At 52.6% G+C, this 14,042-nt stretch overlaps 1 protein-coding gene and 1 long non-coding RNA gene across 2 annotated transcripts in view; both read right to left on the reverse strand.

Annotated features, from left to right (window-relative positions):
* Positions 1-280: 280 nt before the first annotated feature.
* Positions 281-2,570, reverse strand: LOC125998285 (uncharacterized). Its single transcript, XR_007491876.1, has 3 exons — positions 2,508-2,570; positions 391-466; positions 281-312 (listed from the first exon to the last, which is right to left on the reverse strand). It is a non-coding gene; the product is annotated as an uncharacterized LOC125998285 (long non-coding RNA).
* Positions 2,571-11,396: 8,826 nt separating this feature from the next.
* NUP210 (nucleoporin 210) overlaps positions 11,397-14,042 on the reverse strand; it is a 76,572-nt gene continuing 73,926 nt past the window's right edge. Inside the window, exons 37-40 of the mRNA XM_049766560.1 lie at positions 13,665-13,881; positions 12,585-12,680; positions 12,405-12,488; positions 11,397-11,935 (exon numbers count right to left, since the gene is read on the reverse strand). Of these exons, the coding sequence (XP_049622517.1) occupies positions 11,835-11,935; positions 12,405-12,488; positions 12,585-12,680; positions 13,665-13,881 (498 nt within the window). The 3' untranslated portion in view covers positions 11,397-11,834. The remainder of the gene's footprint in view (positions 11,936-12,404; positions 12,489-12,584; positions 12,681-13,664; positions 13,882-14,042) is intronic.

Genomic DNA, 14,042 nt, shown 5'->3' on the forward strand with positions numbered 1-14,042 from the left:
CAGACCTGCTCAGCAGAATGCTCCCCAGAGACTTAGGGAGGAGTCCCTTCAGGAACATGGAAGGACTTCCAGGTGTCCTGTGCCCACAGAGGCAGGAAGCACAGGCCCCTCTTTCCCTGCATGCTGTCACCCCACCTTCACATCCTCAAGTTCCTCAGCTGGCCTGACCTGGTTGGAGAGGATGGGTGGAAGTGAAAGGCAGGACAGACAAAAGGTAGTAGAAAGAGCAAAGACTCAGAACTACTTGGCCACTTAGCTTGCTCATCAACCCCAACGCGTTCTAGTCATCAACTGGAGGTTCACTTTCCTCACCTGTAAGTGGGGGAAACACCCTCCCTCATTTCAGTCTGCTTTAAGCAGAAAATGAAAAGACACAGAAAACGCCAGCACCTGGTAGATGCAGATAATGGTCCTTTCCGGGCCTGCTTCCTGCTTCAGGAATTTGGTCACATCTGCAAAGACCATGCTGGAATGCAGACACAGTGAAACAATAAACAGTATTAAAAAACCACATGTTAAAAATGGAGAGATAGGGGCCGGGCGGTGGCGCTAAAGGTAAGGTGCCTGCCTTACCTGCGCTAGCCTAGGATGGACCGCGGTTCGATCCCCCGGTGTCCCATATGGTCCCCCAAGCCAGGAGCAACTTCTGAGCGCATAGCCAGGAGTAACCCCTGAGCGTCACCAGGTGTGGCCCAAAAACCAAAAAAAAAAAAAAAAAAAAAAATGGAGAGATAGTACAGTGAGTAAGGTGTTTGCCTTGCATACAACTGACCTGGGTTTGATCCAGGGGCACTGCCTATGGACTCCTAACCTCCACCAAGAGTGATCTTTGAACATAAAGAGAGGAATAAGCCTTATTATACACTAGGAGGTTTATTCCCATCCTAAGTCTCTCTTTACATCTGTAAACTAAAGTGAAGAGTATTTCCTTCTGTGGGGTTTTGGAGGCCAAGCGAATCACAAAGACAGCTTGTAAATCACTCACACAGCTTCATCCAATGAGGATGTTATTACTATGACTGAAGGAGGGACAAGTAATTACTTCTCCCTAGTGAAAGTAACATGAATAGGAGTGGAGTCTCAACCACCCTTCCTCTTTTATAGACAGAGATCCATGGCCCCAGATCTAGGAGACCCTGTAGGGGACAGTGGCTGCAGCTGGGAGAACACTGCATGAAGGCTGGGGGGTGGAGGGAGGAATGAAATAAACACTGATGTCAAAATGAGTAAATGTTTAATTAGATGTTCATAGCACATCATATTAGTCAACTAGTCAATTGCCTCTCAACTCAGCCCTTGTATAGTTATATATAAATTCTATTTAATGAGGCATGTGGGTGCCTGTTAATATGTTTGATGTGACTTGGGGTGGATATGCCAAAATAGGACCTAGCAGAAATCTTAATATAGCTCTGCCCACAAAAAAGGAAGGTGGTTTACCAGTTACCCCACATCCACCTCCCAACCCATCCATACTACATCCATTCATCTAGCCATCTAGCCACCCACCCACCCACCCACTCATCCATTCACCCACCCATTCATCACTCCACCCTCATCCATCCATCCACCCACCCATCCTTTCATATACCCACCCTTAGTCTATCCACCCATTCATACATATGCCTTCCATCCATTTGCCCCAAAATGTCCACTCCATCCATTCATCTTCCATCCTCCATTAATTTACCCATTGATTCATAAATTCATTCTCTTCCATTCATTCACCCTCTAGAATCTATTATCTATCCACTTTTCATCTATTCATCTTCTATCTTCTATGCATCCCTTTTCACCCATATATCCATCCTCTACGCATTCATCTTCATTATCAACTATTTATTCATGCTCCATCAACCTCCCTTTATCCATCTCTCCTCTACCATCCATCCATTCTCCATCCATCTACCCATACATCCATCAATCCATCATTTATCCATTCATCCATTTCCTTCTTTCATGCATCCTCCACCATCCATCCATCCTCCCTTCTTCCCTCCACCCACACATGAATACATCCTTGATTCCACTGAAGGATGGTCTATAGTGACTGCTTTCCCCTTGGCCCTCATCACTACCCTCTTGAACTTGAACCTTCTACCTATCTCTCCCTGCCAGAAACCCACCCATAAACATGGGAGACAGAACTGGAAGGGCAGGCAGGCCTGAGGGCACCTCAAGATTCCCCCTAGTTAATAACTGAGCAGGGAGCAGCTCCCAGATCTCCCACTGTGTCTGTGGTAGTGCAGGCAGCAGCCCCCAGGGACCCTGTCCCAGTGTGTCATGAATATTCATAAGCTGACCCCAGCCTCCCCCTCCAGAAACCTGTGAGGGGGGCCCCTCATAGATTCCTGTGGCACCGGCTGCATTTCTAATTACGAGAAACCCAACGCGGCTGTTCTAATTTTAACATCCCTGTGTACGCGCCAGTCCCTCTCTCTGCCTCTGTGGAAGGGATGTTTTCGTCTCTCGGGCGTAGCTCTCCTGTGTTTTTCACGATGACTCACCTCTTGAAGGGCTCTTCCTAACGTGGGTGATTTGAACCGCTTGTTCTGGGGTCCCTGACAGACCATTCTCCTCTCCTCCCCCGTTAAGCCAAGAATGCCCACCAGGGTCCTACCCAGCCCAGGTTGGAAGCTGGTGACTGGGCCCCTGGGATCCAGGCAGGCCTCTTGAATGAACTCTCTCTGCACCCCCACTAGCCAAGCTTTGGTCCAGGCCTGACTCATCTCCCCACTCCCCCGCTCTCTAGCTCCCTCTCCCCATTCCAGTTGCCAGAGTGAGGTGGGGGGGAATACAAATTGCCCCATTATGTGGGAATTTCAGAAAAAAGAAAAAGTGATCAGCTAGGGGTGGAAAGTCTCAGGCAACATGTGGCAGATAACTCAGACAAATACCTTCTTGGCACCTTGAGCTCTTCAATCAGAAGTGATACTGGGAGTTCTGGACTGTCTGTACCCCCCCTGTCAGAAGCTCTACCCTCGCTCCTGCCTCACCTTGTCTCCCCCTCAACTTGCATCCACCACTGACTATTCCTTTGCCGTGGTGCAAGCCACTCAAATGCAGCTTTGATGGCGCAGACTGAGATTTCTCCAACCTCTCTCCTTCTCTCAGGGGAATCGTCTGTCTTTTCCATCTCCCCGAGGTGGAGCCAAGCTGTGGAACTCAGGGCTGGGCATAAGTGGGTGCAGGGACATTGATTGATACCCTGAGCGAACCTTCTACATGGGCCTATTTCCTCTGAACTGTTCCTGAAGGTGGAGAGAAGGAGTGAGCTTTACCTGCCTGGGGTGATCCTGAAGGCCCAGAGAGGAGATGAATGGACAGACCCCAGGTGGAGGCCTGGAGTAACCAGGTTTCCCAGGGGAGGTCATGGGGCCCTGCACAGGCGCTGGTGGCCCAGAAACCTAACTGGAGCCCGTGGAGTGTTTGTGAGTCTGTCCCCATTGGCATCTTCAAGCAGCCGCATGGCCCGTGGCGGTGGCATCAGCTAGGGCCATTGAGATAATGATGCTGCTTCCAGGTCTTCAGTGTCAGCTTCTTTCCACACGTCAGCTGCTTTTCCCAGCACTTTCCCTTTCTTCTCAAAACAGTGCAACTGAGAGGAAGCAAACTTAGAGGAGGGAGACAAGAGGTCTGTGGAGGACAAGGAGGAGGAGGAGAAGGAGAAGGAGGTAGAAGAGGAAGGGGAGGAGGTGGAAAAGGAGGAAGGGAAGGAGGAGGAGAAGGAAGAAGAGGAGGAAGGGGAGGAGGTTGAAAAAGCAGAAAGGGGGCCCGGAGAAATAGCACAGCGGCGTTTGCCTTGCAAGCAGCCGATCCAGGACCTAAGGTGATTGGTTCGAATCCCGGTGTCCCATATGGTCCCCCGTGCCTGCCAGGAGCTATTTCTGAGCAGACAGCCAGGAGTAACCCCTGAGCACCGTTGGGTGTGGCCCAAAAACCAAAAAGAAAAAAGAAAAAAGAAAAAGAAAAAGCAGAAAGGAAGGAGGAGGAGGAAGGGGAAAAAAGAAGAAGGGGAAGGAGAGGAGGAGGAAGGAGAGAAGAGGAAGAGGAAGGAGAATAGGAGGAAGAGAGGAGGAGGAAAACAAAAACCCAGGTCAGCCCTTTGCTCCTGGAGGAACCAGGCAGAGGAGAAGGAGACAGAGAGGGGACATAGACCCAGCAAGTGTTGACAGAGAGACTTGGGCACAGTGTACCAGGTTTGGGGGTGAGAAGGCCAGGGCAGAGGTCAGGATTATGATTTCCCTTCATAGTTATGAGACTAGTCTATGGGTAGGGGGCGGAGAGAAGAGCTAATTTCTGCCTGCCCCTGAGAGTGTGTCATTGCCCATCCTGTCCTTCCGTTCCTCCCTGAGGTCACTGTTGGTCCCCCAGGCTTGGGGAGGGACTGTCTCCCCAACTCAGCTTAGCAGAGCTTCTGGATAGTCCAGGGCTGAGTAGACACTTGAGGGGCAGCAGACTCGGGGATCTCAGTGTGCCAGACTTCAACTGTGGCACCGGAAGCAGAAATTTGAACAAAGCTACAAGGGCTGTGGGGAAGGGAGGAAACGGCCCATCTCATATCTCCTGCCATGTCTTCAACTGCTCCCCACTGCCCACAGAGAGAGGTGGGAGGACCGGTCAGTTCCTCCATGGAAGTCTGAGAGAATTAAACCTGCAGGTCTCTGAGACTGGCAGCTTTTCTTCCCACCCGATGTGGAGACAGTTATTCTTTATTTACAAGGAAAGGTCCGGAGTCAGCATTTTAGGGGTGAAAGAGAACGAGGATGGAGACCCTGACTGGAATCTCTGAAGATATGACTTGATAAGACAGACTTTAATTACCACTCTGAATCTGAAATGCTGTGGAATTTTATCGAGTGGGTTTTATGTCTGTTTTGTAATTCAAGACGTGAGAAGCTTTGAAAAGCATCCTAGGCGGTGGGAACAAATCAGATTCTGAGCTAGACCAACCTTTCACTCCCAAGTTGGAGAGGAGCAGGAGTGTGTGTGTGTGTGTGTGTGTGTGTGTGTGTGTGTGTGTGTGTGTGTGTGTGATATCATTGCTTCATGCCCTTTCCCAGGAGCTTTTTACACTTCAGCAGCCCCTTCCCTGCCCCCTGTTATTCCCATGAGACTGGGAGACTCTGGCCTTACTGAAAACTGCCCCTCATGGGAGATCTCAGGGCCCCCACCCCACCCCACCCTAGACTCCCGAGTCCATCTTATAGAAGGTGAAAGAAGCCTTGTGGGGTCACCCTCTTCCCCTTCATAGTGAAACTCCATTTGACTCATGGTTCAACGCCAGCTAAGCCCAGAAGAAGCTGCATGCAAATAACAGGAGGTAGAGGCCAGAAAGATAACAGCAGGTAGGGTGCTTGCCTTGCACACAGCTGACCCAGGTTCAATCCCTAACATCCCATATGCTCCCCTGAGCCCACTGAGTCTGATTCGTAGTGCAAAGCCAGGAGGAACCCCTGAGCTTTGCCAGGTGCTCCCCCTGCCCCTCCCCAAAATATAACAGGAGCTAGTAAGTCTTTGGAGGATAAGCAGGCCTAGATATTAGTGACCCATCTTTCTAGCTTAGATGGAAGACTCCTCTGGGTGTCCAAGAGAAACCCCAAGCAGTAGCCCTGGGTCAGTCCTTTCATTTGCACTCCTGGCTCCCTCCTTGAGAATGGGAAATGTCAAGTGATGAGCTACATATACACATTAAGGACCCCCCCACTCTCCCTTCTCTCTGTCTCTGGGCTTGCAGGCAGCCCCTCTCTCCCTGCTCCTGTCTCTGAGCTGCCTCACCCACAACAAAAATGACACATGTGAAGGGGAAATCATCCTTGCAGCCACCAGCGGTGCTGAGCTACGCCCCGCTCTGCATCTTTTCGTGTCCATCTTCAGTTGCCAGGGAGAAAGCTCGCAGTTTTGCATCTTTGATTATGGACGAGCTCAAAGCTGTCCTTTGCTATCTCTAAATGAGGTTGGTGTACACAGGGGATGATGGTGGGGCTCAGCACCTCTGCAATGAATGCTAGGGGATTGGCAGGAACTGCAGGAAAGCTGAGTCCTGCTGGGTGGGATGGGGAGTGCTGGAGCGATTAGCCATGTCTGCTGGGGCCCTGGGAGGGGGGGTGTGGGTGCTCATTTGAATGTAGTAGCTGAGAAATAGCTGGGCTGGGAGGTCTTCTGGCCAACTCAGGTTGCCATCTTTGTGGGTTCTTTTTTTTTTTCTGGGCCACACCTGGATGCCAGAAATCACTCCTGGCCACCTTGGGGGACCATATGAGATGCTGAGGCTATATACAAGGCAAATACCCTACCCACTATGCTACCATTCCAGACACCAGGTTGGCATTTTTTTTAAACAATGTTTTTAAAATACTGTATTTTGTTTCCACTGTTTATAGTGGAAAGTCTTCACAACCCCGGGCTGGAATTTTGGGGTCTCTAGAGAATCAAGAGCACTGGCTGCAGGGGATTTTCTCCTCACTGGTGCCTGCTCTGATGGCTGACGCCAGAGTGATTACATAGGTCTTATGTGCTGAGTACGAGAGCACAGATTTGCTCCCATGGGTTCTACTACAGAAGCCATCAGATGGCTCTTGTAGGGAGGTGGTCCCAGCCTCCATGACTTAGGGTGGCTGCCCAGAGCATTGAGGAAGAAAAGGAAAAAAAAAAAACCTTGCAAGGTTTTTTTGTTTTGTTTTGTTTTTGGGTCACACCCGGCAGCACTCAGGGTTTACTCCTGGCTCTGCGCTCAGAAATCGCTCCTGGCAGGCTCGGGGGACCATATGGGATTCCGGGATTCAAACCACAATCCTTGTGCATGCAAGGCAAACGCCTTTACTCCATGCTAACTCTCTGGCCCCTGCAGTTTTTGAGCATCCAATATTTGCACATCTCATGCAGAGGGTTCATTCCTTGGGAGTTTATCCTGTATCCTCAGGAAGCCAATGATGGAGGTTCTGTGGTAATGACCATGGGGCAGACAGGAATACTGAGGCTGGAGAGGTGATGAGCACCCAAGGGGCCTACCTGGTGATTGGCAGAGGCAGCTGACTGAATGCCATGCTCCACTGCCCCCCTGAAGAAGGAGCAGGCCATAGCCATGGTGGCTGAACAGGGAGCACTGGGCCTTCAGACCTCGCTTTCTGACTGCTTGTAAATAGCTTTTATTTGCTTTCAGTAAATACTCCCCCATAGCAAGACATCACCTGATGAGGCTGCTAATGAAATCCTCCACAGAATTGTATTTGCTAATTACATACAACATAAAACTTAACCAAGTAATAGACCATCCAAGCCGGGGCTCCGGCGCTTTTCTTTTCTTCCCTCTTCTCATCCTTTCAGCTGAGAAGAGTTGCTACTCTCGGTGCTAAAATTGTGGCATGCCACTGGCTCCCAGAGAATCCACTCAGGGTTCCACTTCCTAGTACCCTCGTAGTTCTCCCAGTGTACCAGCCAGCAGAGAGTTGAAGACCCAGGAGGAACAGGTGGGACACGGGGTGTCATCAGGCCTGACCATGGGCTGGTCCCTGCCATCACTGGGCCTCGATTTCCCCAGTTCTTAGTTTTTGACTGCCTCTGACAAGGTATGTGAGAGATCCCAATGCCTCTTGACAAATAATGTAACATAGATCAAGAAAGAGACAATCATAGCAGACATGATCACTTAGCCTCCAGGAACCTTGTTAATCTTCAGAACCCCAATATCCACTTTCAGGATCCAGGCTCACGGCCCTGATCCTGGGTACAACCTTGTCACGTGATATGCAAATGCCATCCTTATGGCCCCACCCTCGCCACCCCTAGTACCTTCACTGCCACTCAGAAAGATATGTGTTGTTAGGCCCTCTGACATGGGAGATGGAGATGTGTGCATACTCTACAAGTCTGAGGCATGAGCATGACCCATGTGTCATGACTTACGTCATCCTGACTTGATGACACAGGAGAGCTGATGTAGAGAACATGACATGGACCTTGCAGTTGGGTGCTTTGCCCTCTGTTCCTTTTGCTGCTGTTGACATGGTGTTGGGGGGCCACATGCTTAGTGGCTATGCATTGGGGACTATACTTAGCAATGAGGTCCATGATTGCAGTGCTAGGGGCCGAATCTAGGACCTCACACTTCCAAAGCAGGTTCTCTCCTGAGCCCCTTGCCAGGGTGTATAGTCCAGGCAGGTGGGCTGAAAGGGTAGCAGCCAGGGCCCTTAGGACCCAGCTATGTCAACCAGGTAGTGTGGGACAAAGGATGAAAGCCAGCATTGTGGCCTTAGAGGACATTGTGACCACTTTGCTTAGTCACCTGCGCCCCAGACTGCCTAATAAACCACCCACAGGGACCCTGACTCCAGCCCCCTTATGGTGTGAATCCACAGGCAGGTTATCCACAGGCTTGCTCCAGGCTCCAGAAGTGTCTTTCCACCTTCTGGACCAGCATCTACCAGGGCTGCCTTATTAATGCATCATGGTGGTCCCACATGAGGGAAAGCAGGCTCAGAGGCCTCCTTAAGTCCAGGCTCCCAGCATTCAGCCATGTTCCACCCACGTTCCCTTGGCAGATCCAAGTCACCGGCTGTGGTCAGCCTCCCCGGAACCCCAGCAGGAAAATAGACACTAGTGGGAAGAAGAGAAAAGTCACAAGATGGTTATAGGTAGGGAGGCCTCGGGCTGCCAAACACATCTGCCTCCTACTTTTCTGCTGGCAGCTTCTGTGGGCGGTGGGTGGCAGTCACAGGGGGGTGGATGTAAGGATGTGGGCATTGCTTAGCAGGTGTGGGAATATCACATCCCAGGCAGGTACACTGATTAAGCTCTCACCCCTGGGTGAGCCTCTACTCCTGTCTACTCCCCCAGTTCCAAGCACTTCCCACCAGACCACACCTGGGCAACGTATCCTGGGTGACCCAGGTCCTCAGCTCCCTCCTGGAGAACATAATAGACAATAATAGGATGCTCAGCACGGACACAAACATGCAAACAGATAGACATGCACACAAACATGCACAGACACAGATATACGAGCAGATATATAAACATACACACTATTCAGTCAAATGTAGAAATTCTTCTTTTTTTTTTTTTATTTTTTTGGCCACACCTGGTGATGCTCAGGAGTTACTCCTGGCTATGTGCTCAGAAATCGCTCCTGGCTTGGAGAACCATATGAGACACCAGGGAATTGAGCCATGGCCTGTCTTAGATTAGCACATGCACGGCAAACACCCTACTGCTTGTGCCACTGCTCCGGCCCCTAAATGTAGGGATTCTGAAGAGCAAATTCTCCATGAGATCTTGTATTATTATCATCAAGGACTACGTGGTATGAACAGCATTCCTGGATTTCCTTTAGTGTGCACAAGTTGGCTAGTCTGGGAAGTGAACTGCACTGGGGTTACCTGGATTGGATGTCAGGGCAAGTACATCTGGAGCTCTGCAGGGACTTGGTGGGGAGAGGTCAGCTCCCTCCTCACTTGTTTTCTCCAGCTCTCAGGCACTCATGCTCCCAGAAGAAAATGACACCATGAGAGGCAAAGACCAGGCAGGCACCTGCTGGCCTTCCTCTTCCTCTCTGAACCTTCCTTTCAGGGGCAGAGCCTCTGTTTCAGGGCTCTCACCGGAATGGCCGAGAGCCAACCCAGCTGTGGATGCACCTTTCAGCCAAGACGTCTCGGTCTTTATGAGAGAGTGCCTGTCTGTTCTTTCAGATGTTCTGATATTTCAGGGGTCTGATTCTTGGTCCCTCAGCTACCTTGTGCCACTGAGGGCATGAAGTATCCCAGCTGCAAATTTTCAAGTCCTCTCGTGCACTAGAGCCCCAGGCCTGTTCCCACCCTCAAGAAGGTTCCAGTTAGGACTTGGGAGAGGGGTCAGAGATGAAAACAACCTGGGCAACTGATGAGAGCAAACATCTGGGCCGGGGCCCTTCTTTCCGCTGACCTTATTCCTCCCTCCTATCATGCTATCTGCCAGAACTTTCTCCAGCTGTTCCCTCACAGACTCTATGTCCCCTCCAATCCCCCCAGTAGTGACAGTGGCTATCGAGGACACAGAATCGACCAGGGAAAGGCTCATTGCTTTCAGGTCCTCCCTAGGAAAGTCCTCCAGCCCATTTCCATCTGGAAAGAGGACCCAAGAACGCCGGGTTGGATATGCCAGTGGCGCAGGTTGTGTGAACTGCAGGAACATTGATTCAGTCTGATGTGACTACGCCTGGCTACGGTGGCAACCCCAGAAAGCAAGGGAGAGGGAGGCATTGTGGGGGTGGCTGCAGACCCCTCGTCATAAGGCCCAGTCCTCTGGGGGGTGCATCTGTCAGTCACTGCAGGAGATGGAACTGAGGTGTCCTCTTCTGCTCAGGGCCAGTTCCACATTCTGGAACCAGGGATGTCACCTGGTTGGGTGTCACAGCAGTGCCTTTGGGGACTTTGAGTTTCTCTAACTTGGGATGGGAGCCCCCAGCACCTTGTGGGGGTGCTCAGATTCTACCTATGGGAGCGCTCTGAGTCTCTGAGGGGCAGAAGGGGTCAACCCAGAAGAGCACAAGCACCTGGATAGGTGAAGGCTCCGGAGTTGGGGTGGAAGATGCCGGATGTGTCCACCTAGGTATTTATGAGTGGGTGTCCCCAACACCGATGTAGGAGACACCTCACGCCTGCAGCCCTGTGGCTGGCTGGTCAGTGCAGGCCTGTACGTCGATAAAGAGTCACAGCTCAGGGGAGGAAGCCGCAGTTCCAGCAGCCCCCACAGTCCTTGTAAGAAATTAAACAGATTTATTAAATAAACCAAGTAGAAATGTACCTATTTACATCCAAGTTGTCAGTTTGAGCTCAAGTAATACACAAGGCACGGCTCTTCCTGTCTCGAGCTGCCAGAAAACACACACGCGACCTGGCCCTTGGCCTGTCCTATGGCTTGGCCCGTGGTCCTGTGCCCAAGAGCTGGCAGGGCTTCACAGTTGTGGCTCTGGGTCTGTGACCAGGCCCCGGAGAACAGCTGAGACTGCATCTCCGACTCTTCCTGAGGGCGGCAGGGCTCCAGGGCCCAGGTTGTTAAGGGAAGTTCCAGTGGAGGCAGTAGTATGGGGCAGGAAGGACTTTCTGGTCCTTTAATGGCTCCTGACTGGCCAGTGGCTCTGGAAGGGTAAAGTGTGTTGTGTGTGTATGTGTGTGTGTGTAGGCTCAGATGTGCTGAGATGGCAGGGAGAGGAGGAGGAGGAGGAGGAGGAAGAACATAGGAGCTCAGGGCTGCGTGGACATGGTGGCCTCACATACCTGCGGGACAAAAGAGCTGAGGCAATCTGTCCCCCACACTGGATGTTCTGTATTGATAGGAAGCAGCTGACATAAGAGATAGCTCTGTGACAGCTCTGATTTGAGGAACTCGGTGTGGCATGATGCCTGGCCTAGGATGGCCCTCCCTGAGACCCCGCCCCTTTCCCGCTTGGGGGCCCCCCTCATTTTCTGGCAGCAGTGAAACTCTGGGGGAGGCAAGTTTCTACAGGGGAGAAAACCTACAAAAAATATAAAACCATGAAAAAGTCCTTTCCCTGAGATCACCGCAGTCCCTTGGACTTGGACGGACACTTTTCCTCAGAGCTGCGGCTGGCTCTGAGGCTAGTAAACGGATGGAGCGCTGTGTGCAACCCCGGGAAAACAAATCCACAGTGTCCTCGCCCAGATGCCTGGACCGCCAGGCATGAAGGCATGAACAGGAGAGTCTCAGTTGGGGGTCCAAGCAAAGACAAAGGAAGAGAACAAGCCGCAGGTGAACCTAGAGCTCCAGGCAAGCACAGGGGTTGGGGGACAGGGCCCCAGGCGGAGGGCTGGCTCCAGGCTGTGTCCAGCAGGACGGTCCTAGTGGGAGGTATAGGCCGGGCTCCAGAGCCCCGAGGGTGGGCTGGCTCTGCGCACAGGGGGCAACGTGTTGAAAGGCATCGGCGACAAGTTTGCTGCATCTGGATAGGGAGGAGGCGGTCAGATCCAGCCATTGTGCCCACCCGCTGTGCCCACCATGTCTATGGACCTGAGGGCCACGCAGGCCAGCTGTGACAGACTGACTTGTGCAAACAGCTCACTGGTGAGACCCTCCAGGGAGTCCAGTCCACATGGAAGCCAGTGGTGCAAGCAAAGGGGTTTCCATGGGGGAGGAAGTGGCATGAAGACTCTGAGGGCGTTGATCACTGGGTACATTGGGGACATGGCTCCAAGACTCTCGTGAGATGATGGCATGAGACACAGAAAGGGGCTGCAGCAGGTGGGTGTGGGTAGGGGCACATGGAGTGGAGCCCAGGAAGGAAGTGCCCACTGCAAGAACAGGAGGGCAGCTGAGAAGGTCCCAGGAGCACCTCCGACCGGGGCTCCTTAGTGAACCCCTCCCCTGAGTGGGGCCCAACTCTGGGTCTGGGTCCAAGGTCTGCTACTCACAGTGCCGGCTGTGCTGTGGGCCAGTGCGTGGGGATAGGGTCGCAGAAGAGGCGAGTTCCCGGGGTGTGCAGATGGTGTGGTAGGCTGTGGGTGGGAGAGCAGGGGTTGGGTGAGAGGGAGGCTGGGAGGGCCACAGAGAGAGGGTTCCCCCCCATCCCCCCCCCGGGGGATGCAGCTCACCTATGATCATGACGGCGGTCCCAGCCAGCATGGCAAAGAGTGTGAAGAACATGATCTGGTACGAGTCCAGGAAGTGCTGGAAGAGGCTGGTTCCGTCTGCGGCAAACATAAACACTGCAGTTACCACAGAGGGCACTGTGGGGCAGGAGCTGACCCCCAGCGGCTCTGACCCCCTCCACAGCTGACCCTTATTGTCAAAGGTTCCTTCTCCCCCTCTTTCTGCCCTGACCCTTGAGCCTTAGCATAAACCTCTTCCTGCACCGCTGTTCAAAAGGAAGAGGGCAGAGGGGCCTCCATGAAACCTGGATGCAGATTTCTCACCCATCAGCCCCAACCAAACCTGCCTCAGGGCTCTAGGGGCCCTGGCCCCTTGTCCAGCTCCTCTTTTAGACTGGAACACACTGTTCCCCCATCTGGGCCCCCCCACTTTGCTGAGCCACATTCTGGACTTTTCTCTTCATTCCTGAGTTAAGAATTGGTGCTGTTAGGGCCCAGAGCAATAACCTTACAAGTGGCTGAGCCTGGGACAGGCCCAGGTTCGATCCCTGGCCATCCATATGGACCCTGAGTCTACCAGGAGCAATTTCTGAGTGCCACTGGGTGTGCCCCCCCAAAAAAATATCACCCAAAAAAGAATAAGTGCTGTACTAAAGGGGGTGCCCCTTGTCCCTCTGCCCACATGCAGATGCCAATTCTCAAGACAAGAAAAATGACCAGGCTATGGGCATGCACCTGACGGGTGTAGACATGGGTATGTCTCCTGTGCACAGAGGCCATAGCAAGTACCAGGGAGGAGAGGGAGAGGTGCCTGGAGTGTATCATTTTCATCTTCTTGGTCTGAGGGTTTGATGGGAAGGGGTACGGCTGGCCAATTGCTCTCTGGGGATTGGACAGGGAAGATCCAGGCTGGGAGCCATGTGACTGGTGATTTGCAGGTGGCAAGAACACCAACTGTGTGACCAGTGAGGGAGGACACAGAGCCCGGAGTGAGGAGCAAGAGAGGACCTGGCCCTGCTGTCCTAGTTCCAACGACCCGTGTCCCAGCACCCACATCTCCCCATGCCTCGCCCTGCCACTCACAAGGCCCCGTCCCTCGGCGGTCTGTCAGGAAGGCCACAGTGACGGGGATGCTGATGGCCTGGTTCGTGATGGGACTGGAGAAGGTCAGGGCGGTGGACAGAGGCCCCTGGCTGCCGGCGGCCGGGTCTGAGACCCCGATGGTATAGGTGACGAAGCTGGGCAGTCCTAAAGACTTCTCCTTTGCGAAGGCCAGCACAGCCGGGGAGCCGGATTTTACCTAGGGTGGATGTCAGACTGGCAGTAAGCACTCACTTCTGATTGACACAACTCCTTTTTTTCTTTCTCCTGGAGGCTCCAGGCATCACTTCCTGGGCAGAGGATGGCAGTGTTGCCCCTTCTCCCCCCCCCACTCTGTCAGGCTGTAAGGGGCCAGGTGTA

The sequence above is a fragment of the Suncus etruscus genome, chromosome 20 (assembly GCF_024139225.1).
Source record: "Suncus etruscus isolate mSunEtr1 chromosome 20, mSunEtr1.pri.cur, whole genome shotgun sequence".
Lineage (NCBI taxonomy): Eukaryota > Metazoa > Chordata > Mammalia > Eulipotyphla > Soricidae > Suncus > Suncus etruscus.